General features: G+C 40.1%; 1 protein-coding gene across 1 annotated transcript; it reads right to left on the bottom strand.

Moving 5' to 3' along the window:
- Positions 1–1,411: 1,411 nt before the first annotated feature.
- LOC117322682 lies at positions 1,412–26,873 on the bottom strand. Its single transcript, XM_033877620.1, has 3 exons — positions 26,830–26,873; positions 2,224–2,755; positions 1,412–2,185 (listed from the first exon to the last, which is right to left on the bottom strand). Exons 1-3 carry the CDS (start codon positions 26,871–26,873, stop codon positions 1,412–1,414), a joined length of 1,350 nt encoding a protein of 449 aa, XP_033733511.1.
- Positions 26,874–27,853: the final 980 nt, after the last annotated feature.

Genomic DNA, 27,853 nt, shown 5'->3' with positions numbered 1-27,853 from the left:
GGAATACCTGCCGTCTCGCCTTCCCTTTGACCTTGGAATACCTGTCATCTCGATGTCTCTTTGACTTTAGAATACCTGCCGTCTCATTGTCCCTTTGACTTCGGAATACCTGCAGTCTCGCTGTCTCTTTGACTTCGGAACACCGACCGTCTCGCTGTCTCTTTGATTTTGGAATACATGCCGTCTCGCCTTCTCTTTGACCATGGAATACCTGCCATCTCGATGTCTCTTTGACTTTAGAATACTTACCGTCTCATTGTCCCTTTGACTTCGGAACACCAACCGTCTCGCTGTCTCTTGGACTTTGGAATACCTGCCGTCTGGCTGTCTCTTGGACTTTGGAATACCTGCCTTCTCGTTGTCTCTTGGACTTTGGAATACCTGCGTCTCGATGTTGTCTCTTGGACTTTGGAATACCTGCCTTCTCGCTGTCTCTTTGACCTTGGAATACCTGCCTTCTCGTTGTCTCGTTGACTTCGGAACACCAACCGTCTCGCTGTATCTTTGACTTCGGAACACCGACCGTCTCGCTGTCTCTTGGACTTTGGAACACCGACCGTCTCGCTGTCTCTTGGACTATGGAATACCTGCCGTCTCGCTGTCTCTTGGACTATGGAATACCTGCCTTCTCGTTGTCTCTTTTACTTCGGAACACCTGCCTTCTCGTTATCTCTTTGACTTCGGAACACCGACCGTCTCGCTGTCTCTTGGACTTTGGAACACCGACCGTCTCACTGTATCTTTGACCTGTTAATACCTGCCGTCTCGCCTTCTCTTTGACCTTGGAATACCTGCCGTCTCGCTGTCTCTTGGACTTTGGAATACTTGCCGTCTCGCTATCTCTTTGACTTCGGAACACCCACCGTCTCGCTGTCTCTTCGACTTTGGAATACCTGCCTTCTCGTTGTCTCTTTGACTTCGGAACACCGACCGTCTCGCTGTCTCTTTGACTTCGGAACACCGACCGTCTCGCCGTCTCTTTGACCTTGGAATACCTGCCATCTCGATGTCTCATGGACTTTGGAATACCTACCGTCTCGCTGTCTCTTGGACTTTGGAATACCTGCCGTCTCGCTATCTCTTTGACCTGGGAATACCTGCCGTCTCGCTGTCTCTTTGTCTTTGGAACACCGACCATCTCACTGTATCTTTGACTTTGGAATACCTGCCGTCTCGCCTTCTCTTTGACCTTGGAATACCTGCCATCTCGATGTCTCTTGGACTTTAGAATACCTGCCGTCTCATTGTCTCTTTGACTTTAGAATACCTGCCGTCTCGCTGTCTCTTTGACTTCGGAACACCGACCGTCTCGCTGTCTCTTTGACTTTGGAATACCTGCCGTCTCGCCTTCTCTTTGACCTTGGAATACCTGCCATCTCGATGTCTCTTTGACTTTAGAATACTTGCCGTCTCATTGTCCCTTTGACTTCGGAACACCAACCGTCTCGCTATCTCTTGGACTTTGGAATATCTGCCGTCTGGCTGTCTCTTGGACTTTGGAATACCTGCCTTCTCGCTGTCTCTTGGACCTTGGAATACCTGCCTTCTCGTTGTCTCGTTGACTTCGGAACACCAACCGTCTCGCTATATCTTTGACTTCGGAACACCGACCGTCTCGCTGTCTCTTGGACTTTGGAATACCTGCCGTCTCGCTGTCTCTTTGACTTTGGAATACCTGCCTTCTCGTTGTCTCTTTTATTTCGAAACACCGACCGTCGCGCTGTCTCTTGGACTTTGGAATACCTGCCGTCTTGCTGTCTATTTGACTTTGGAATACCGACCGTCTCGCTGTCTCTTTGACTTTGGAATACCTGCCGTCTCGCCTTCTCTTTGACCTTGGAATACCTGCCATCTCGATGTCTCTTGGACTTTGGAATACCTGCCGTCTCGCTGTCTCTTTGACCTGGGAATACCTGACGTCTCGCTGTCTCATTGACTTTGCAACACCGACCGTCTCACTGTATCTTTGACATGGGAATACCTGCCGTCTCGCCTTCTCTTTGACCTTGGAATACCTGTCATCTCGATGTCTCTTTGACTTTAGAATACCTGCCGTCTCATTGTCCTTTTGACTTCGGAATACCTGCCGTCTCTCTATCTCTTTGACTTCGGAACACCGACCGTCTCGCTGTCTCTTTGACTTTGGAATACCTGCCGTCTCGCCTTCTCTTTGACCTTGGAATACCTGCCATCTCGATGTCTCTTTGACTTTAGAATACTTACCGTCTCATTGTCCCTTCGACTTCGGAACACCAACCGTCTCTCTGTTTCTTGGACTTTGGAATACCTGCCGTCTGGCTGTCTCTTGGACTTTGGAATACCTGCCTTCTCGTTGTCTATTGGACTTTGGAATACCTGCCGTCTCGCTGTTGTCTCTTTGACTTTGGAATACCTGCCTTCTCGCTGTCTCTTTGACCTTGGAATATCTGCCTTCTCGTTGTCTCGTTGAATTCGGAACACCAACCGTCTCGCTGTCTCTTTGACTTCGGAACACCGACCGTCTCGCTGTCTCTTGGACTTTGGAATGCCTGCCTTCTCGCTGTCTCTTTGACTTTGGAATACCTGCCTTCTCGTTGTCTCTTTGACTTCGGAACACCGACCGTTGCGCTGTCTCTTGGACTTTGGAATACCTGCCGTCTCGCTGTCTATTTGAGCTTGGAATACCCGCCTTCTCGTTATCTCTTTGACTTCGGAACACCGATCGTCTCGCTGTCTCTTGGACTTCGGAACACCGACCGTCTCGCTGTCTCTTGGACTTTAGAATACCTGCCGTCTCGCTGTCTCTTGGACTTTGTAATCTCGCGGGGTTTTGCCAACGCTCTAAAGCGGCTTAATTTCTGGAGGGAATTCGATCAAAATTCACACAATATTCAAATGATCAAATGAACATAATGTCTCAGAAAAAGTTCGAGTTCAAGGGTATTTGGTTCAAGGTCAAGGTCAAGATCAATGCCACGGTTACTTTTTAGTGGGGACAGGAATGGGACATGTATTGTTTTTGCTATACCCAGTGTGCTTGTTTTATCTATCTGCAATGCATGATGGGTAACAAAATAATGAGTTTAGAATCGGAATAAAAACTTGTCTTCTCACTGAAGATATACCCATACAGCAGATATGAAGAAACAATAGAGTTATATATTATAAAATAATTCCCAATCATGTATAAAGTAGGGTATCTAGAAGTATGAGAGGGTAGATAGGCCATGCAAAGACTTTACGGTAATAAGTATAGCAATTATATTTGATGCAGGAAAATTGAACAAAATTTATTATGAGCAGAATTTGCTGGTATTTCGTGAAATGCAGTAATTAAATTCAAATGGATATAAAATAGTTTGTCTTCATATATCAAAAATAAACCGACATGTGAGCCAACCATACAGTAGTTTTATATAAGTCTCACAAGGCATCCAGTTCAGAACGAGGCGGCAATATCACATGTGTTGGAGCTGAATCCACGTGCGTGTCAGTAGACAGTTATAACGTTTATATTTGCAAAATGAATTAGAGTTACAATGTTAATGAAATACAACTTTGTTCTCTTAGGAAAACATTTGTGTTTTATGCAGGGCGTACAACTATTCACCACCAAACCATGGCTTGTAAAACTCCATTAGGTTAGCAGTGGATGTTTCCAATACTACAAAGGCACGTAGACATTGGCAATCTATAAAACGTAAAATGTTTCTAAAACAAGAAAATAGAACACCCTCGTGAATCATAATTCTAAATTGCATATCGCCAGATCCCGCTTGTTTATTAACAATAAACAGACGGTATATTTACCGTACACTTGTTAAAAATCATTGAGTTGGAACATTATTATTTATGAAAATTTTAATTGAAAGTGATTGGTAGTAATTGCGACATATGTTCGAAATTAAGGTCATGTAAGTAAGAAAACCAGGTTGTTTATATTGTTTTAATAATCTGATATATATATATATATATAACTGTATAAAAAAATTGATAAGCACTTTTTTTCAAAGACTTCAAAACAACTATCACAATGTTTCATTTTGTTATATTTGTTTAGAAAATTATCTAACTTTTATGAACCATCTCATATTCATCACCGTATCCGTTTTCAAATACCTCAACATGGAAGAGTTCATATTTTATTGCTTATGCCCCATGTACTTCAAGTGTACTGGCTCACCTTCAATAAAACATTGAAGCATATACCAGTCCTTTCGAAATACATTCTCTAGATTCGCAGCATTTTAAAAAGGAATAAAAATAAGGTTGTTACTCGTCTGTACCGGGAGTAAGGAAGTCAAATGCCGAGAACACAGTAAAACGGAAGAAAAATACAGAATCCTTCAGAAAAATCGAAGTGTTTTCATTCGATTTTCTAATTGGTGAGTACGATTAGAAATCTGGTTCAAGAGAGATCGTCATTACGATTTGAATCATCGATTGAGCTCATTACACGTGTCTTTATCCACTAGAGAAACTATGCTCGGTGTTAGACTCGCTGTACAGAAGATATATACATTCCAAGCGTCAGTGTGACTCATACCTTTTCTTTTCATCCAATCACCGATCAGATAACATACCGGTAACTTTGAATTGCGTAATAAACATCAGATACATTCTGACTTCAGTTAAAACACACGCAATAAGCACGATATTTGGGTTTCTCCAGATTATATAGCTAATCAATATACATTGTTTAACACCATTGACCCTTAAACGAGCAATCGATGCATTTTCAATGCAGTTCTTACACGCATAAATGTATCCTGGCTTAAATATTATATGGACCACGATCTGGCCCCTATACTTTCACGTAGAAAATTTGATGTTGAGGGAGTTCCTTAAGTTAGGGAACGTTGCTGAAACCGAGAGTAGGCGATCTTCGTTTCTTTATACTCTTTCCAGTGTAATATAATATGAAATAAAATATGAAATATGAAAATTCTCAAATATAATTTGACTGGTTTCCGTTTTGAAGAATGGGTATATCACTGATTACCTTTTATAAGTTTAAATATCAGGTTTTTATGATGTTTTGTGAGGTTCTAACAGCAATGTGGTTTCTTAATTCTGTCGGTTTGACAAAAGTGTATATTCACTTATGCATTATATGAAAAAAAAGGTTCCAAAGCAGGGAATCGAATCCCGGCCTGTCGCGGTGAGAGCGCGGAACCCTAACCACTAGACCTCTTGGGATTTAAACATGTATATGCAAACAGCCTTTAGGATTTATCATATCAATAGATAACACCGCGTTGTAAAAGAATACTGTTATTGTCCTTTGAAATCAGTTTAATTCCCAACTATTCTACTCAATACGTCTCTAACCCCACCAGTATGACAGAGACTACACTATGTCGTTATATACGTCTCTAACCCCGCCAGTATGACATAGACTACACAATGTCGTTATATACATTGTACGTCTCTAATCCCGCCAGTTTGACACAGACTACACAATGTCGTTATATACGTCTCTAATCCCGCCAGTATGACATAGACTACACTATGTCGTTATATACGTCTCTAACCCTGCCATTATGATATAGACTACACAATGTCGTTATATACATTGTACGTCTCTAACCCCGCCAGTATGACACAGACTACACAATGTCGTTATATACGTCTCTAACCCCGCCAGTATGACACAGACTACACAATGTCGTTATATACGTCTCTAATCCCGCCAGTATGACACAGACTACACAATGTCGTTATATACGTCTCTAACCCCGCCAGTATGACATAGACTACACAATGTCGTTATATACGTCTCTAATCCCGCCAGTATGACACAGACTACACAATGTCGTTATATACGTCTCTAATCCCGCCAGTATGACACAGACTACACTATGTCGTTATATACGTCTCTAACCCCGCCAGTATGACATAGACTACACAATGTCGTTATATACGTCTCTAACCCCGCCAGTATGACATAGACTACACAATGTCGTTATATACGTGTCTAACCCCGCCAGTATGACATAGACTACACAATGTCGTTATATACGTCTCTAACCCCGCCAGTATGACATAGACTACACAATGTCGTTATATACGTCTCTAACCCCGCCAGTATGACATAGACTACACAATGTCGTTATATACGTCCCTAACCCCGCCAGTATGACACAGACTTCACAATGTCGTTATATACGTCTCTAACCCCGCCAGTATGACACAGACTACACAATGTCGTTATATACGTCTCTAACCCCGCCAGTATGACATAGACTACACTATGTCGTTATATACGTCTCTAACCCCGCTAGTATGACATAGACTGCACAGTGTCGTTATATACGTCCCTAACCCCGCCAGTATGACACAGACTTCACAATGTCGTTATATACGTCTCTAACCCCGCCATTGTGACACAGACTACACTATGTCGTTATATACGTCTCTAACCCCGCCAGTATGACACAGACTACACAATGTCGTTATATACGTCTCTAACCCCGCCAGTATGACATAGACCACACAATGTCGTTATATACGTCTTTAACCCCGCCAGTATGACACAGACTACACAATGTCGTTATATACGTCTATAACCCCGCCAGTATGACATAGACTACACAATGTCGTTATATACGTCTCTAACCCCGCCAGTATGACACAGACTACACAATGTCGTTATATACGTCTCTAACCCCGCCAGTATGACACAGACTACACAATGTCGTTATATACGTCTCTAATCCCGCCAGTATGACACAGACTACACTATGTCGTTATATACGTCTCTAACCCCGCCAGTATGACACAGACTACACAATGTCGTTATATACGTCTCTAACCCCGCCAGTATGACATAGACTACACAATGTCGTTATATACGTCTCTAACCCCGCCAGTATGACACAGACTACACAATGTCGTTATATACGTCTCTAACCCCGCCAGTATGACACAGACTACACAATGTCGTTATATACGTCTCTAACCCCGCCAGTATGACACAGACTACACAATGTCGTTATATACGTCTCTAACCCCGCCAGTATGACATAGACTACACAATGTCGTTATATACGTCTCTAACCCCGCCAGTATGACATAGACTACACAATGTCGTTATATACGTCTCTAACCCCGCCAGTATGACATAGACTACACAATGTCGTTATATACGTCTCTAACCCCGCCAGTATGACACAGACTACACAATGTCGTTATATACGTCTCTAACCCCGCCAGTATGACACAGACTACACAATGTCGTTATATACGTCTCTAACCCCGCCAGTATGACATAGACTACACAATGTCGTTATATACGTCTCTAACCCCGCCAGTATGACATAGACTACACAATGTCGTTATATACGTCTCTAACCCCGCCAGTATGACACAGACTACACAATGTCGTTATATACGTCTCTAACCCCGCCAGTATGACACAGACTACACAATGTCGTTATATACGTCTCTAACCCCGCCAGTATGACACAGACTACACAATGTCGTTATATACGTCTCTAACCCCGCCAGTATGACATAGACTACACAATGTCGTTATATACGTCTCTAACCCCGCCAGTATGACATAGACTACACAATGTCGTTATATACGTCTCTAACCCCGCCAGTATGACATAGACTACACAATGTCGTTATATACGTCTCTAACCCCGCCAGTATGACACAGACTACACAATGTCGTTATATACGTCTCTAACCCCGCCAGTATGACACAGACTACACAATGTCGTTATATACGTCTCTAACCCCGCCATTATGACATAGACTACACAATGTCGTTATATACGTCTCTAACCCCGCCAGTATGACACAGACTACACAATGTCGTTATATACGTCTCTAACCCCGCCATTGTGACACAGACTACACAATGTCGTTATATACGTCTCTAACCCCGCCTGTATGACATAGACTACACAATGTCGTTATATACATTGTAGGTCTCTAACCCCGCCAGTATGACATAGACTACACAATGTCGTTATATACGTCTCTAACCCCGCCAATATGACACAGACTACACAATGTCGTTATATATGCTCTAACCCTGCCAGTATGACACAGACTACACAATGTCGTTATATACGTCTCTAATCCCGCCAATATGACACAGACTACACAATGTCGTTATATACGTCTCTAACCCCGCCAGTAAGACACAGACCACACAATGTCGTTATATACGTCTCTAATCCCGCCAGTATGACATAGACTACACAATGTCGTTATATACGTCTCTAACCCCGCCAGTATGACACAGACTACACAATGTCGTTATATACGTCTCTAACCCCGCCAGTATGACACAGACTACACAATGTCGTTATATACGTCTCTAACCCCGCCAGTATGACATAGACTACACAATGTCGTTATATACGTCTCTAACCCCGCCAGTATGACATAGACTACACAATGTCGTTATATACGTCTCTAACCCCGCCAGTATGACATAGACTACACAATGTCGTTATATACGTCTCTAACCCCGCCAGTATGACACAGACTACACAATGTCGTTATATACGTCTCTAACCCCGCCAGTATGACATAGACTACACTATGTCGTTATATACGTCTCTAACCCCGCCAGTATGACATAGACTACACAATGTCGTTATATACATTGTACGTCTCTAACCCCGCCAGTATGACATAGACTACACAATGTCGTTATATACGTCTCTAACCCCGCCAGTATGACATAGACTACACAATGTCGTTATATACGTCTCTAATCCCGCCAGTATGACACAGACTACACAATGTCGTTATATACGTCTCTAACCCCGCCAGTATGACATAGACTACACAATGTCGTTATATACGTCTCTAACCCCGCCAGTATGACACAGACTACACAATGTCGTTATATACGTCTCTAACCCCGCCAGTATGACATAGACTACACAATGTCGTTATATACGTCTCTAACCCCGCCATTATGACATAGACCACACAATGTCGTTATATACGTCTCTAACCCCGCCATTATGACACAGACTACACAATGTCGTTATATACGTCTCTAACCCCGCCAGTATGACACAGACTACACAATGTCGTTATATACGTCTCTAACCCCGCCAGTATGACATAGACTACACAATGTCGTAATATACGTCTCTAATCCCGCCAGTATGACACAGACTACACAATGTCGTTATATACGTCTATAACCCCGCCAGTATGACATAGACTACACACTGTCGTTATATACGTCTCTAACCCCGCCAGTATGACACAGACTACACAATGTCGTTATATATGCTCTAACCCTGCCAGTATGACATAGACTACACAATGTATTTATATACGTGTCTAACCCCGCCAGTATGACATAGACTACACAATGTCGTTATATACGTCTCTAACCCCGCCAGTATGACATAGACTACACAATGTCGTTATATACGTCTCTAATCCCGCCATTATGACATAGACTACACAATGTCGTTATATACGTCTCTAACCCCGCCAGTATGACACAGACTACACAATGTCGTTATATACGTCTCTAACCCCGCCATTGTGACACAGACTACACAATGTCGTTATATACGTCTCTAACCCCGCTTGTATGACATAGACTACACAATGTCGTTATATACATTGTAGGTCTCTAACCCCGCCAGTATGACATAGACTACACAATGTCGTTATATACGTCTCTAACCCCGTCAATATGACACAGACTACACAATGTCGTTATATATGCTCTAACCCTGCCAGTATGACATAGACTACACAATGTCGTTATATACGTCTCTAATCCCGCCAATATGACACAGACTACACAATGTCGTTATATACGTCTCTAACCCCGCCAGTATGACATAGACTACACAATGTCGTTATATACGTCTCTAATCCCGCCAGTATGACATAGACTACACAATGTCGGTATATACGTGTCTAACCCCACCAGTATGACATAGACTACACAATGTCGTTATATACGTCTCTAACCCCGCCAGTATGACACAGACTACACAATGTCGTTATATACGTCTGTAACCCCGCCAGTATGACACAGACTACACAGTGTCGTTATATACGTGTCTAACCCCGCCAGTATGACATAGACTACACAATGTCGTTATATACGTCTCTAACCCCGCCATTATGACACAGACTACACAATGCCGTTATATACGTCTCTAATCCCGCCATTATGACACAGACTACACAATGTCGTTATATACGTCTCTAACCCCGCCAGTATGACACAGACTACACAATGTCGTTATATGCGTCTCTAACCCCGCCAGTATGACATAGACTACACAATGTCGTTATATACGTCCCTAACCCCGCCAGTATGACACAGACTACACAATGTCGTTATATACGTGTCTAACCCCGCCAGTATGACACAGACTACACAATGTCGTTATATACGTCTCTAACCCCGCCAGTATGACATAGACTACACAATGTCGTTATATACGTCTCTAACCCCGCCAGTATGACACAGACTACACAGTGTCGTTATATACGTCTCTAACCCCGCCAGTATGACACAGACTACACAGTGTCGTTATATACGTGTCTAACCCCGCCAGTATGACATAGACTACACAAGTGTCGTTATATACGTCTCTAACCCCGCCAGTATGACATAGACTACACAATGTCGTTATATACGTGTCTAACCCCGCCAGTATGACATAGACTACACAGTGTCGTTATATACGTCTCTAACCCCGCCAGTATGACACAGACTACACAATGTCGTAATATACGTCTCTAATCCCCGCCAGTATGACACAGACTACACAATGTCGTTATATACGTCTCTAACCCCGCCAGTATGACACAGACTACACAATGTCGTTATATACGTCTCTAACCCCGCCAGTATGACATAGACTACACAATGTCGTTATATACGTCTCTAACCCCGCCAGTATGACATAGACTACACAATGTCGTTATATACATTGTACGTCTCTAACCCCGCCAGTATGACACAGACTACACAATGTCGTTATATACGTCTCTAACCCCGCCAGTATGACACAGACTACACAATGTCGTTATATACGTCCCTAACCCCGCCAGTATGACACAGACTACACAATGTCGTTATATACGTCTCTAACCCCGCCAGTATGACACAGACTACACAATGTCGTTATATACGTCTCTAACCCCGCCAGTATGACACAGACTACACAATGTCGTTATATACGTCTCTAACCCTGCCAGTATGACACAGACTACACAATGTCGTTATATCCGTCTCTAACCCCGCCAGTATGACACAGACTTCACAATGTCGTTATATACGTCTCTAACCCCGACAGTATGACATAGACTACACAATGTCGTTATATACGTCTCTAACCCCGCCAGTATGACATAGACTACACAATGTCGTTATATACGTCTCTAACCCCGCCAGTATGACATAGACTACACAATGTCGTTATATACGTCTCTAACCCCGCCAGTATGACACAGACTTCACAATGTCGTTATATACGTCTCTAATCCCGCCAGTATGACACAGACTACACAATGTCGTTATATACGTCTCTAACCCCGCCAGTATGACATAGACTACACAATGTCGTTATATACGTCTCTAACCCCGCCAGTATGACATAGACTACACAATGTCGTTATATACGTCTCTAACCCCGCCAGTATGACACAGACTACACAATGTCGTTATATACGTCTCTAACCCCGCCAGTATCACATAGACTACACAATGTCGTTATATACGTCTCTAACCCCGCCGGTATGACATAGACTACACAATGTCGTTATATACGTCTCTAACCCCGCCAGTATGACATAGACTACACAATGTCGTTATATACGTCTCTAACCCCGCCAGTATGACACAGACTACACAATGTCGTTATATACGTCTCTAACCCCGCCAGTATGACATAGACTACACAATGTCGTTATATACGTCTCTAACCCCGCCAGTATGACATAGACTACACAATGTCGTTATATACGTCTCTAACCCCTCCAGTATGACACAGACTACACTATGTCGTTATATACGTCTCTAACCCCGCCAGTATGACATAGACTACACAGTGTCGTTATATACGTCTCTAACCCTGCCAGTATGACACAGACTACACTATGTCGTTATAAACGTGTCTAACCCCGCCAGTATGACACAGACTACACAATGTCGTTATATACGTCTCTAACCCCGCCAGTATGACATAGACTACACAATGTTGTTATAAACATTGTACGTCTCTAACCCCGCCAGTATGACACAGACTTCACAATGTCGTTATATACGTCTCTAACCCTGCCAGTATGACATAGACTACACAATGTTGTTATATACATTGTACGTCTCTAACCCCGCCAGTATGATATAGACTACACAATGTCGTTATATATGCTCTAACCCTGCCAGTATGACATAGACTACACAATGTTGTTATATACATTGTACGTCTCTAACCCCGCCAGTATGACACAGACTACACAATGTCGTTATATATGCTCTAACCCTGCCAGTACGACATAGACTACACAATGTCGTTATATACGTCTCTAACCCCGCCAGTATGACATAGACTACACAATGTCGTTATATACGTCCCTAACCCCGCCAGTATGACATAGACTACACAATGTCGTTATATACGTCTCTAACCCCGGCAGTATGACATAGACTACACAATGTCGTTATATACGTGTCTAATCCCGCCAGTATGACACAGACTACACAATGTCGTTATATACGTCTCTAACCCCGCCAGTATGACACAGACTACACAATGTCGTTATATACGTCTCTAACCCCGCCAGTATGACATAGACTACACAATGTCGTTATATACGTCTCTAACCCCGCCAGTATGACACAGACTACACAATGTCGTTATATACGTCTCTAACCCCGCCAGTATGACACAGACTACACAATGTCGTTATATACGTCTCTAACCCCGCCAGTATGACACAGACTACACAATGTCGTTATATACGTCTCTAACCCCGCCAGTATGACACAGACTACACAATGTCGTTATATACGTCTCTAACCCCGCCAGTATGACATAGACTACACAATGTCGTTATATACGTCTCTAACCCCGCCAGTATGACACAGACTACACAATGTCGTTATATACGTCTCTAACCCCGCCAGTATGACACAGACTACACAATGTCGTTATATACGTCTCTAACCCCGCCAGTATGACACAGACTACACAATGTCGTTATAACCCGCCAGTATGACATAGACTACACAATGTCGTTATATACGTTGTACGTCTCTAACCCCGCCAGTATGATATAGACTACACAATGTCGTTATGTACGTCTCTAACCCCGCCAGTATGACATAGACTACACAATGTCGTTATATACATTGTACGTCTATAACCCCGCCAGTATGACACAGACTACACAATGTCGTTATATACGTCTCTAACCCCTCCAGTATGACATAGACTACACAATGTCGTTATATACGTCTCTAACCCCGCCAGTATGACATAGACTACACAATGTCGTTATATACGTCTCTAACCCCGCCATTATGACACAGACTACACAATGTCGTTAAAAACGTATCTTACCCCGCCAGTATGACACAGACTACACAATGTCGTTATAGACGTCTCTAACCCCGCCAGTATGACACAGACTACACAATGTCGTTATATACGTCTCTAACCCCGCCAGTATGACATAGACTACACAATGTCGTTATATACGTCTATAACCCCGCCAGTATGACACAGACTACACAATGTCGTTATAGACGTCTCTAACCCCGCCAGTATGACACAGACTACACAATGTCGTTATATACGTCTCTAACCCCGCCAGTATGACATAGACTACACAATGTCGTTATATACGTCTCTAACCCCGCCAGTATGACACAGACTACACAATGTCGTTATATACGTCTCTAACCCCGCCATTGTGACACAGACTACACAAAGTCGTTATATACGTCTCTAACCCCGCCAGTATGACACAGACTACACAATGTCGTTATATACGTCTCTAATCCCGCCAGTATGACACAGACTACACAATGTCGTTATATACGTCTCTAACCCCGCCAGTATGACATAGACTACACAATGTCGTTATATACGTCTCTAACCCCGCCAGTATGACACAGACTACACAATGTCGTTATATACGTCTCTAACCCCGCCAGTATGACACAGACTACACAATGTCGTTATATACGTCTCTAACCCCGCCAGTATGACACAGACTACACAATGTCGTTATATACGTCTCTAACCCCGCCAGTATGACACAGACTACACAATGTCGTTATATACGTCTATGGATAGAGCTTCAAAGAATCATTAGTTAAGATCCTATTAGAAGATTGACACTTCATGCCGACTAATACGCGGGTTTCCCATTTTTTCTGACCTTTCGACAGTAATCGTACAATTATACCAGCCAACGTATCATTGCTATTGGGGTGTAATAACCCAGGTACGCGGTCTGCGCCCCAGGGAAATCAACAAAAGTCTACTGTTTTAAATTATTGTCGTTCCCTTACCGTCCCATTTAGTTTGCGACATTCTGCTCCTTCGACCGTAATGGGAAAGAAACCAATTGAGAGGTCCAGAAACCTTTACTCCAAAGAGTCGCTATATGTCCATTACAGATACAATATAACCTTGTGAAGAACCGTTACTTATTCTGTCTGCAAACACGCTTCCGATCCGTATATATATATATTGTTTTATTTTTATTGTTTCCATTATTTCATATGTTTACTACCATTAAAGCATTCATCTTTATTGACAATCATCGGCGATGGTCTGGTGCCTGTGAAAGTCAAGCCAATTTATCGTCCCGTTCACACAGAGCTGATACGCTTCAGAGGCGGAGACTATAGCTCTGCAACTTCCGTAATGCAAGGCATGGTATGTGAGGGAGCACTTGGTCGACAGAATCGGTAAACATGTGTGTCAGACACCGACAGCAATCACTAGAACCGTCACTCAAGCAGTGAGAGGCAGCATGACCGCAATCAATTTTCAAAAGCAGGGCAGTCGTCAATGCATACCCGTTAACAAGAACTCGTTTTAATGGTTGTGGGATGGATTTTGAGCGGAAGCTGGGTGATATATATGATATAACTTCCTGTTTTGAACACTTTAAAATCAAGATACAAAAACGTTTTGCTTTGAAGAGCTATTACTACGACCAACAAGTGCGATGAATCATCGAAGCTCTTGCATGGGTCGTAAATTATACCACAACAAATTATAACATCACGTAACTCCCGTTTGCGCGAGGACCGATGTGTTTTAAGCACCCATATCTTTTGTACATATTATTTATTGCTTAAACAATTACAACATAGTACATATGTGATTGTGTCGTTATTGCCAACAGACTTGTAACAACACAAAGCAATCTTGGTATCATGAAATATGTCAGAGAAATTGAAGATGGAAAAGTGATGTACCGCTACACGCCGCCGTACCGCCGGAGTATATTAAAACTGTTCGTGCTTGATACACAATATGTCATAAAACTCTATTAAATGACATCGTAAGTTCTTGAGTGTTTTGAACAAGCACGAGTAACTATTGACACATTTTTACACAAGAGTAATTCTGTAAGTACCAATGGACTTTATAATTAGTGTACCTTTTGTGGATATCAAAGTCGTTTTTAATAATAATCCACTTGAACTTATTTCCCGGCGTCCCGTTGTCGTGATATTTACGTGAGGTAAGTCATTAACAATGACAGGCGTCATTCCTGTGTTTACCTGACAGTTGTTAGACTTTACCAGGAGGAATATTGTGAAGTTTCGAGTTTGAATGGACTTAATAATGTTTAGTAATTGTCCTAAAAATTACGTTTTGGGGAAACCATGCATACAATAATTTAATAACGCTGACAGTGTCTATAAATCTTTGTCCATTATATAAAATTAGATGTACATGCGTTTGCCAGCATTTGTCTTGAATGTTAGATTGAAGTTTAACGTGGTCGATACTTATTAATATGTGTGATTGTCACAAATTGTCTTTCGTTTTTAGAACGTGACATAACATTTCGTTGTTTTATTTCTTGTTTTATTTGGGGGGGGGGGGGGGGGGGGGGGGTTAGATCATCACGTTTATACACAGTGAAATACAACTTCATACGCATTATTTATATTGATGTAACTATATTATACACGTATTAGATATTCCGTAACCGAGCTGATATCGGTTCCGTTCCCATATAATGATAGGCACATAAAGTATAAGTCAACAACCATCAAGGATTATAAAAAAAACGCATGTGTGGAATTCGTATTTTATACGACAGATGTACAATCTACTGTATATAACAAATGATTGTGGAAATAACAATGGCATCAACAACAGCAAAAGTAGAACACCGGAACCGGAAGTGGTTAGCAGGCACATGCAGGTCGCATCGGAGATATCTAATTGATTTTCACGGAAAGCCCTTCAGCGCTGTCGGTAAAACACTAATATCCACTCTGAACCCCTCCTATCAATATCCGAGAACGTGTGAGACGTAAATTTATGTTTGGCTTATGACAAGCAAGCTCTGAGACAAGCTCTTCGGGCTAGTAGCTAATACATTAATAGTCCACTTTGAAGAGTTGCCTGACCTTCTCTCGACAGGCGCTCTTCATGGAATTGTGTTCACTATGTATTCAAGTGACTCTGGAGATTTGAGCGGTCGTAAGACTTCATCCTTCATAGAGTTTAAGTTTATACTACAGCAACGTTTTATACCCTAGCATACAGAGTCCTTCATAGGAACGTGTGTGAAATATCTTGGTCAATGTATAACAGGAAATTCTTTATAAATGACTTATCAAAAAGGTTTCATCCTCAACAGTAATCATTAAGAAAGGAAATGTTCAGAGTTAAGTGTAGCCGATGGCGTCATTCCTAGAACAGGTCAGAGCCAAAGCATGATAAAATGACACAACATTTGACGCGCTCTCAGAGAAAAATGCGAGTTTCCATTTCCAAACAATGAAAATGATAGTTGTCATTATAAAATATATAAATGATTCCTGATAGACCAGTTTACTCTCCCGTTTTTACATGTGTTTTGACATGCTTGATAATAAGTTCAAGGCCAGTATCTATTCTCTCATTGGTACTTATCTACATGAACAGCTCACAAGCCAAAAATCAGGAGCCCATATGTTTCGGTTTTCACTCCATACAGTATTCTACTCAAAAAAGATACTTAATATCAGCTACAATGAAACAACTACAGACTATCAACATGTAAACAACCCCGTAATTTTGACCGTTGTAGGTCAAATCCAACTAATGGCATGTCAGTCATGGGAGAACCAGGGTAACGACACAAAACAACTCGTCATACTAGCCAACATGGAAACTGCACGAGAGAATAGACAATTTCCTACTGAGAACTAGAGCCCACACTCTTCGTCAACCTCTATCACATAATTTGTTGGAAGCTGGAACACCTACCAGCTTATGTTTTGAATTCTGACCTTAATAATAAAAAAGTTACTTAACACAAAAAAACATCTTTCACCGCAAAAAATAAATATCAAATCATTAAAATGCATTCCACATACTATTTGTGGTTGAAATCGAAGACATATGTGTAGTACGTCATCAACGGCAATGTCTCGTTCGTCACCAAAAGAGTTATAAAAATAAATTATTCTTATTTCTGTATGTAACAGTTTCGTCAATTTTTTATTTTATTTTAAATCGATAATCACATATATAAGTACCAGCACTACCTTCGTAGAGTTCGCTATTGAGTATCATACAATTGATGCCAATAAATACATTAGTGTTGTATTATTGCACCACCAACGCTTTGTTGAGTTGGGAGTGGACAGATTCCTTAACATCTATATACAAGCAAGTTCCTTTCCCATTAGAATCAGAATCGACTATTAAATCATTGATTTTCCAAAAACAAATGCCAATTAAGGTTGAGGGAAAGATTTCTTGGAATCGAATACCTGTAAGCAAAAACGTTTGTGTTTGTAAGAGGATAGTAAAATGGCGCAGAAAATGGTACCAAATTATGTTGGAAAGTATTCGTCTTTCAGATTAGATATAACAAAATGGTATCTCCATTTAAATGCCTTATACAATACGAATACCATTTATACCGATTAAGAAGACTTGTCGTTTTGAGCTGTTATATGATATAGGTCCAATGATTGCATTCTCCATTCTCACACTGCTGTCCATAACGGGTTTTCCGTATACGTGTCATATAATAACATCATTTAGACGATAATTATTTCTGTATTAGTTACCGGACGGATCGATTTTCATCGTTTTTTGTTCCGGGGACACTTTGAGAGGAAAACGTTTGGGGATCCACTGCTACCTAAGGGCTGGTATGTCAAAATTTAATACTAGTAGGAATCATTTATTACGATACTAGAAACGAATTGTTCTTTTTGACTTATATAGAATATTTTACATATCTTACATACCATTCGTCTCGTTTATCCTACATCAGATATGTTATGGTCTTGTAGTTTTATGCAATTAAACAATACATGTAGATTGTAACAGCAAAATGTCAAAATGCCCCTCTAAACTCTTTATATACTCTTAACCAAAAGATATATAAATGTGTATATGTACTGTATCTATTACTGTTTTCTATTTGCTGTTTTTTACGGTTTTAGAGTGGAATTTATTATTATTATTTTACCGGTATGCTGATTTTTTTCTGCTTCATTAGATGCTGTGCAATGACTATTTGTCAAAATGATAATTCAAACATTCGTGTGACCAGAGAAATAAAAATTCACATATATTAACACTCGAATTATGAAGTCATTACTTTCAACAAGAGTTCTTTAAGAAGCCACGACTCCAATATACTCCAATCAAATGAAGTACTCGAAGATGGACAACCACATTAGCGAAAAAAAAGATGGTCTTCAAATGTTAAATAGATATATACAACGCTACAAATGGGTGCTCTTAGATATTGCAAATTGATATATATGATTATGCTTCATTCCGTCCACAGTCATATACATCTGTGTTATTTTGGCAGTCTGCCGGGTCGTGTGTTATGCCTCTAATCCAAACTGGTATTAAGGTGATCAATACATCTTCCTTAGACTAACACAACATTTAGTGGAAGATTAGTTTTCTTCATTAATGAAGGCGGAAATGACTGTCGAGCAGCGCCGGCCACCAAATATATGACGTTATAGCAGAATAAATGTAAGTCAATTACAACAGGTCCTTCGGTTAGGATGTCCAGATTGAGATAACGACTGATAACACTCCTTAATCAGAATTGTAATTACTCTAAGGCCTAGTGCAATTAGACAGCGTTATCAATCAACAGGTCGGTGTGCAGCCCCCTCACACTGTCTGGGTGTCCCTGGAGTCGGCTTGGCCGTGACAGACAAGTTCTACACTGGACCAAGCACGATTTGGATGCCGTAATACCCACCACGAGGGGTACGGTTATGCACATCAATAGATTTATAATGATTGTAAAAATCTCTTGATAATCATGAGTATGTCAGATCACCAAAATGGTTAATAGACTCAAGCGTAAGATTGGTGTTGCGGGGATGGTTTCAGGGTAGTCGTGTTAGTTCGCCCATTTGCTTTGTTCAATGAACTTGATATGATTTATGTTCGGCTTCAGTTTGCGTTGATTAATTTTTTTCCAGCAAAAAAATCGTTATCATTCAACAAAACTACAACACCGCCCACGTAGCAGTGGTGTTATTACCGTAGTTGCTTTGAGCCGTCACGTATTTTTGAATTAATGTATATTTACTGATATTCAGGTTAATCACCAGCGACAGAAATGAAGCTTAATTCAGAACCGATACCTTATATTACTTTAAAGACCGAAATGAATACTATTACTGTGCAAAAACTTACATTAATGTGGTTGTTTACTACTATTATAGTTTGGTTAATCAATAAAATAATTATAATCGAAAGAAAACTGTTCCGTTGACAGTGTGTGAAGAAAACCAGTCCATCACATTTGATCTAAAGAGATAATGACACAGAGAAACTCAAGTCCTATCAACATCAATATCAACCAGCCCTAATAACCAACAGCACCTAAACACGATTTATATTTTTTTTTAACAAAATAATGTGATATAGAATGTATTCTATTCCCGAATTCAATTGCTATGTTAATCATTATCTTGTTTTTTTATACAAGAAATTTTGAGCGTGAAGGTCTAGCGCTGTACAGCTGTACTAACAGGTTTATGTGTCCTTAAATAATGGCATAATGTCAAATTGTTAAAAAATTTTATATCTAGTTTATGTAAGAGGGTTTAAATTTTCTTTTTAACTGATAAGACTCTCTTCAACGGTGTATGTTGTCTGTCACTGTTGTTTGAACTTTTCATGAAAATGTATTATTGTGTTATATAATATACATGTATCTCCGTGGGATTGTTAAGTCTACTATCTATCAGTCTACCTGCTACATTTGCTGATCATCGTTAGCTTTAAAACAAGAACCATTGTGTTGCCGTTTCTGTAGTTTAGCTACAGTCGTCTTTGACACAATTCCGTACACGTTTCACTACTAACTACAGTCAATATCAGTTATTTTCTCTTTATTTTTTTCAGTGTGATATTCATAATTTGTTAAGTTTCTATGGCGTACCGACACCAGAACATACGTTTCTGTACAATTTCATTTATTTTGCTGTTTTGAAACTGCTCTCTCAATAAGAGAAACAGCATCACTGACGAGTCCTAGAAGGACGAAACAGCTGTATGATGCCCCTAATATCACTGATGAGTCCTAGAAGGACGAAACAGCTGTATGATGTCCCTAGAATCACGGACGAGTCCTAGGGAGACGTAACGGCTGAGTGATTCAGTTTAATTCATATTCGGCTCTACTCTTAATTGTATTGATAGGTTATAATATCCTGTGTGTCGTTTGTACAGTTCCTTTAGAAGAAAAAGGGTTGGTTTTGTGTAGGTTTTATAAAACGCATCAGATATTTGTATGTTGTATCCCTCACAGAATCTAGTTTCATGTACTGAGGGAGATACCTATAGAAGAAAAAAAGCACGGAAAGACAGATCAGTCAGGAATCAAAGGAGAAAACAACAGGAAGGAAAGGACAAGATATATATTGCAGATCTTTCTTGGTCACTTCAATGACTCAAAATGGAAAACAGAGAAGAAAAAACACATAATTCGGCAGGGGGATTTTTTATTCACGTTCTATAATTAACTTGCTGTGGGATACAGTGGGCCTTATTCTTTGGCTCTCAAATGCCCCTTGAACAGAAAGCAAAGGAGAAACCAATCCGACCATGCAAGGAGGGAGGGTGCATAATTAGTCGCCTCTTACAATATACAATGAGATACCTCAGACATATCTTTTAATCAAAGAAATAAATGGGTTATCATTTACATGACTATATAATATATAAATAATAAAACAAGTATTAACTGTGTGTTATCTATACGAAGTAACTGATGTAGGAGCCATGCAGAATTGAGACTCCCCCATTTGTGTCTTTCGTGAAGAATATCGGGAAAAACACTCAATTGAGCTTGGTAACACCACTGTAACATTTCAACATATTTTACCTTGTCTGTCTGTTCATATAACACTACATGGAAAATTTAATGAAGTTTGGAGGTTTTTTATTTAGTAATAAGGTTGTATTGTGTGGAATCCCTTAAGGATTATTGATACCAAACTATTAACAAAAGACGAAATCCATTGCAGTAAAAAAAATCAAATAACCATGGAATACATCATCGTTAATTTACATTTTAAACGTTAGTTTAAAAGCAATGTGAGGCGAAAACAAGCTGGAAATTTACGCCATAATCATCCAACCTCTTTCCGATGTATATACATTTATATAATTATGTATTCTATGTACAGAGTGCTCTTGCCAACGTCTTAGTCGTCGGTACAAATAAGTTATGTTTTGCTAAGAATACTGATATTTCGAATAAGTAAGTTAAATTTATCACCGACTTTCCCGAGAAGTAGGAAACCGATTATGTAAATTTTCGGGAAGGATTTATTTTCAGTTTCAGGCAAAATTGTCGCATTAAACCATTAATGGGGGAATTATTTAGATAATTTCTCAAAAATTAGATTATATGTATTGAAATGTCACTTAGTTGCTGTTGTCGATTTCGGGCATTTGTAAAGGGGGCGGGGGGGGGGGGGGGGGGGTGATATGAAAGAGCTTCACTCACAGAGACCATTAAGCTAAATACTGGTTACCAGGCACGCACAATATTAACTGCTTCACGGAGGAACAATAATTGTGTCAGAAAGAATACCAATTCCAGAAAAAAATAAATTAAAATAGGACAATGCAGATGACGACGATATGACGCGGGTCAATTCCAGAAAAAAATAAATTAAAATAGGACAATGAAGATGACGACGATATGACGCGGGTCTTCGTTGCAAGGTTCGATGGTAGTACCTAACGTACGGCTTCCCTCTGTTCTGTTATTGTATCGGTACAGAAGCTAGAACAATATCAGGAGTCAATCACTTAGAGGAAAATAGATGAAGAATCTTAACGCCTCACCTAGTGTGGTAATTGTGTGCCTGATTGTGGTGATAACATTACCTAGCCATACTCCTGTCTTCCTATGGAGGAGATTTTAGCTATTCTGTTCCCCTTCGTTTCAGTGCTACTCTTAAGCTGCCATTAGTTCAAATGAATCAACACACAAAAGTTCGAAGGTATGTCCATATGATCTTATTAAAACACCTACTGCTGGTTGAAAGCACTATTTTCTGACCACCTGACTTTGAACGCCTCACGGATTCTACGGTAGTATGAAGTTCCTCATCAAATCGGTAGTTTTTCGTATTGTGCTTAGTAGACACTGAAAACTCCTAACCTTTTCTCGTTTCTATTTGTCAACCCAGACAACCAAGACAACCGATAAGTTCCCAACTGAAGATTATACACCAAAGAAATGGCATTCGTAGTAGGGGAGCAAACTCTCGATGGAACGTCCAAACAGGCCTCCAAGGTTCGATAGAAGCGATGTTACGAGACACGGAGACAAGTATACGAGTTACAAGAAACAATGAACTATGATCATGACGCCATTAACGCTATAGATCAGTGCTAAATATGTCACATCTGATAGGTATTAGCAAACATATTGATACGTTATCTTCACTGTTGTATGTAATGCTTATTCTAGTTTGAATCTCTGTAGCAACTCTTCAATCTTTACATTAGTTTTTCCTATAAATATTTTCAATAAATACCGTTGATAGCATCATTTTGCACCTTTTTTCATCGTTGCACAATTTCCCCCAAATGTATGGTTGTCGCAAGGGCTCTGATTGTAGATGAACAGTTTTGTTTTTGCCTGTAGCATTGTAGATGAACAGTTTTGTTTTTGCCTGTAGCATTGTTGATGAACAGTTTTGTTTTTGCCTGTAGCATTGTTGATAGAATTCATCCAAACTAAATACACCGTATTTAGATCAACCCTTTTTCTCCGACAACCATTGTTTCCAATGTTGAAAATTATGCATTAGGATTTAGAACTATATTTTATCATATGATATATAATTATGATGTCCCTAACATCACCATCGAGTCCTAGAAGGACGAAGCAGCTGTATGATGGCCCTAATATCACCGACCAGCCCTAGAAGGACGAAACATATTTATGATGTCCTTAACATCACCGAAGGGTCCTAGAATAACGAAACAGATCTATGATCTCCTAAACATCACTGACGAGTCCTAAAAGGACGAAACAGATATATGATGTCCTTAGCATCACCGACGAGTCCTAGAATAACGAAACAGATATATGGTGTCTCTAACATTGTTTCGTTTGGCAAAGGGATAGTGATGGAGTGTTTTGGGTCTAGTCCATCAATTGAGAAGTGTTTATAAGACGGTTAATAATTGTGTCATTTAAGTTAGACCTGGTAGTCTGAGTAAAAATCTTGTTTTTATGCATTAATTTACAAATTTGACTATATGTCAAAATTTTTAAAAAATCAAAATAATGCAAGCCAATTTTTGGTATTCAAAGGTAGAGTCTACCTTCTAATAATCATCGTATGACGTTGGCTTTGTTACCTATGGAGGTGATGTTTACCCGCCGAGATGTTTTATTGTATGTGAATGACAGTATGTCCCAATTTAGGAATAAGGGGCCAAGTGTTGTTATCTTCCTATTTGACAATGTTTCGAGGTCCTGTTGAGGTTGCAGCATCCGAATGTAGTCAAGATAAGACATTTTAGCGTATGCTTTAGACAACAACATTTACCTTATAGCCAATATTGACATTTCAGTGGTGTCGTAAAAGATTAAAGTTCAAGCTCCTCACCAGTTCCATTTAACACTCTTAAGTATTAAGTGTTTAGTATTATGAACTTGTTTGTATGCGACATTGAGTTACTAAAAATGGCACAAGGATATTCAAGAATTTTGTTGCAATCACGAGTGTGAAAAAATATAGTCGGCGCACAAATATACAGCATTCAGTAAAACACGCCTAGGCCTGGATGATCCGATTTCACCTGGTGAAGCCTTATTTGCGATTAGACAAACTAGAGTTGTTTACGTCCATTACACAGCCCAACTCTGGTCCTTAAGTCAAGCCTCCAAAAACGGTCAAACCTTTCCAGGTTGTCGCCTCAATTTCATTTTTTTCTTTCTTGTTTGATTTAGCTCTTTGTTTCTTGATAGTTTCTCATTTCATCAAAAGAAGAACAAGTTCATTTCTACAAAATTGAATAATAGTAACTACTAGTTGCTCTGACAAAACGAGATCACTTTGGTCGATATCAGCGGCACATGCTGAATTTAAATTGACGCCATTTTGAGCTGATATGAGTCATCATTATAGTTCAGGTCAGCTGACCTGAAGGGTTGAGACTGACATGGCCGCCATTTTGAAAAATTCATCTTTTGTTTTTCAACTCCACCAGTAAGATTTGATTGAAATTTATCACAAAGTCCCGATCAAGTGTTGCTATTTTTCAAACTGGTCCAAATTGCTACTTCATATACATGTAATATGAATAAGTAAGCATGGTATTCATAAAGATCATACATTTTAAACTTCTTAAATTCTATTAATAAGATTTAGATAAAACCTACTAGGATTGATCCAAAGATGATCCTGACAAGGTGTTATTTTTCGGGACAACATTGCACAATTGTTCTCGGTACCATTATATTGCTAGTGAGTATGTATATTACACAATTGTTCTCAGTACCATTATATTGCTGGTGAGTATGTATAGTACACAATTGTTCTCGGTACCATTATATTGCTAGTGAGTATGTATATTACACAATTGTTCTCAGTACCATTATATTGCTAGTGAGTATGTATATTACACAATTGTTCTCGGTACCATTATATTGCTAGTGAGTATGTATATTACACAAGTACATGAGGATTTTATAGTCAACTGAACGTTTAAATGGTGTAAAGAGGAATGTTAAAGCAACATTTGTTACTACAGATTGGTGCCGATTTCCTGAATGAGACTGGAAATCCTGATACTCTACATATCAACATACATTCTAGGTGCGTCAAAGTGAATAGGGTTTGCAACACTTTGTGGCCAAATCCTGTGTGTGCCTGCTGAGTTATGGTATCTGAATGTCAGTTGTTTTCTGAAACGTTGATAGGTTCGTGCAAATATGTTTGTTTATATGTGTTTTTTTAATATTAACAACGCCATAGAGAAGGGCCTCAATAAAATAACACCAAACCATTCTGGCGTCTTGTAAAATCCCACCTCAATAAAGTAACACCAAACCATTCTGGCGTCTTGTAAAATCCAAGAGATATGGAAATGTGGGTGTTCCAACACTCAAACATGAAGCTGTATTAAAGAACAGTAGTGGAGAGAAGGCACGTACATAGCCAATTATATTCAGTCTTTAGTAAGGACACCTCACAACCACCTAGTAGGTCAACCAGAGTGAAACATGCATTACCACCACTCACCTCACAACATCAGGGTTTGCCAAATTTCTTAAAGTTCAAACACACAAGACGGTGGGCCCAGATGGTATTCCAAACCAGATTTTGAGGGTTTGTGCAAATGAATTGGCCCCAGGTCTTCCTGGTGTGTTCCAGCATTCCAATAATCCTTGATCACTAGCCTAAGTCTGGACTAATGCTAACGTCAGTCCTATGTTTAAAAAAGGGAATATCATAGGGCCGAGATATATCGCCCGGTGATCTTTTACGAAGCAATGATAAATGAACTCCTACTGACATTGTAGTATTCGATTTTTCCAAAGCGTTTGATATTGTGTCCAATCACAAACTGCGAGCTATGGTATCCACGGTGCCATCCACAAGTGGCTCAGCTCCTTTCTCTGCGATTGAGACGTGAACGTAGTCATCGATGGAGAACAATCCTCCCTTGTACCAGCTCTATCTGGAGTGCCCTAGGGGACGGTCCTTGGACCCTAATTGTTTCTCTGTTATATCAATGACCTACCTGATGCAGTTAATGACATGTCCGTCTTTTTGCTGATGACTGCCTGATCTACCGAGATATTAGATCAATAAGAGATACGTGCCTGCTTCAGCACGACCTCAACAACTTTGAATGTTGGGCAAGTGACAGTGGCATGAAGTTCAATGCGAGGAAAGGCAGAAGTCTTCGTATTGACAGCAAGAAGCCTCGCTTTTACTCTCTCGGTGGTCAGATACTCCAGCAAACCAATGGGTGTCCCTACCTTGGAATTATCATTAATGAACACCTTCGATGGACCTCGTGCATTTCGAAAACTGTGAAAAAGGCCTGCTTTTCCCTTGATTTCATTATCCGCAACCTCAAACACTACCCACGTAATTGCCGAAAGTCAGCCTACCTCTGCCTTGTTAGGTCAATTTTGGAGTAATGCATGGTATCCATGCTGCCAATTCAAGATAGATAGTCTAGAGAGGGCACAACGTAAGGCTGTACGCTTCATAATTGGTGATTACAAGACAAGAGAAGTCGGCTGCGTGACAAAAATTCTAAGGGCCTTGGGCCGGACTCCACTTTCATGGTGTCGGCAAATGCTTAGTCTTATCCTATTTTTCATCGTGGTTGAGGGCACATTACCATCTTTGCCCTCACACAACTTCATAACATCAGAAAGGAAATGACGGAAAATACGCCTAGATTTCAGCGAATCCTCTTATAACAAAACCACCGAAAAGCATCCATGCAATTACACAATAGAGAGATTTAAGGTTCCATATGCGAAAACGGAAGAATATAAGAACTTTTTCTTCCCACGTACCATCATCGCCTGGAGCCTGCTTTAATACCTGTCATTGCTGGACTCAGAGACATATATATGTCTCTGCTGGACTCCAGCAATAGTAAATGGCATGCACATATCCCACTAATGCATTATATGTCCAAAAGGACCATGCCTTGTAAATACAGATACAGAAATACTCCCATCGCAGAATTTCTTAAGAGTAATGATGGTTTTGTGCGGCGCTAATAAATTTTCATGAATTTCTTCCGTGTTCATTATACAATGTGTTTTTTGTTTGAGATCGTTCACCAATAGGTCCCAGTTGGATAGTCCATACTCGTTTATAATTATAAGGCAGACTGACAAGCTCATTTGAGAGACAATTAACTTATGCAGCCAATATAATCAAACAGAGACATATTGGACCAATCGTCATAAACAATGAACTCTTTAGTAACAGTTCCCTGTTTTTATTTTTCAAATAACAGCTTTTAACATATCATAAACTGGAGATATAGAATACGGCAGACAGCTATGTAGGATACCAAGGATTTAAACATCATCAATGTACTGTGTACTTGAGTGTACCGAGTACTTTTGCTTTTTTTTTACCTTAACTGTCTCCGTATTTGAAAAAAATATG

Source organism: Pecten maximus, chromosome 3 (genome assembly GCF_902652985.1).
Source record: "Pecten maximus chromosome 3, xPecMax1.1, whole genome shotgun sequence".
Classification (NCBI taxonomy): domain Eukaryota; kingdom Metazoa; phylum Mollusca; class Bivalvia; order Pectinida; family Pectinidae; genus Pecten; species Pecten maximus.
Note: the sequence above shows the minus strand (reverse complement) of the source record. Positions and strands in the feature narration are given on the sequence as shown.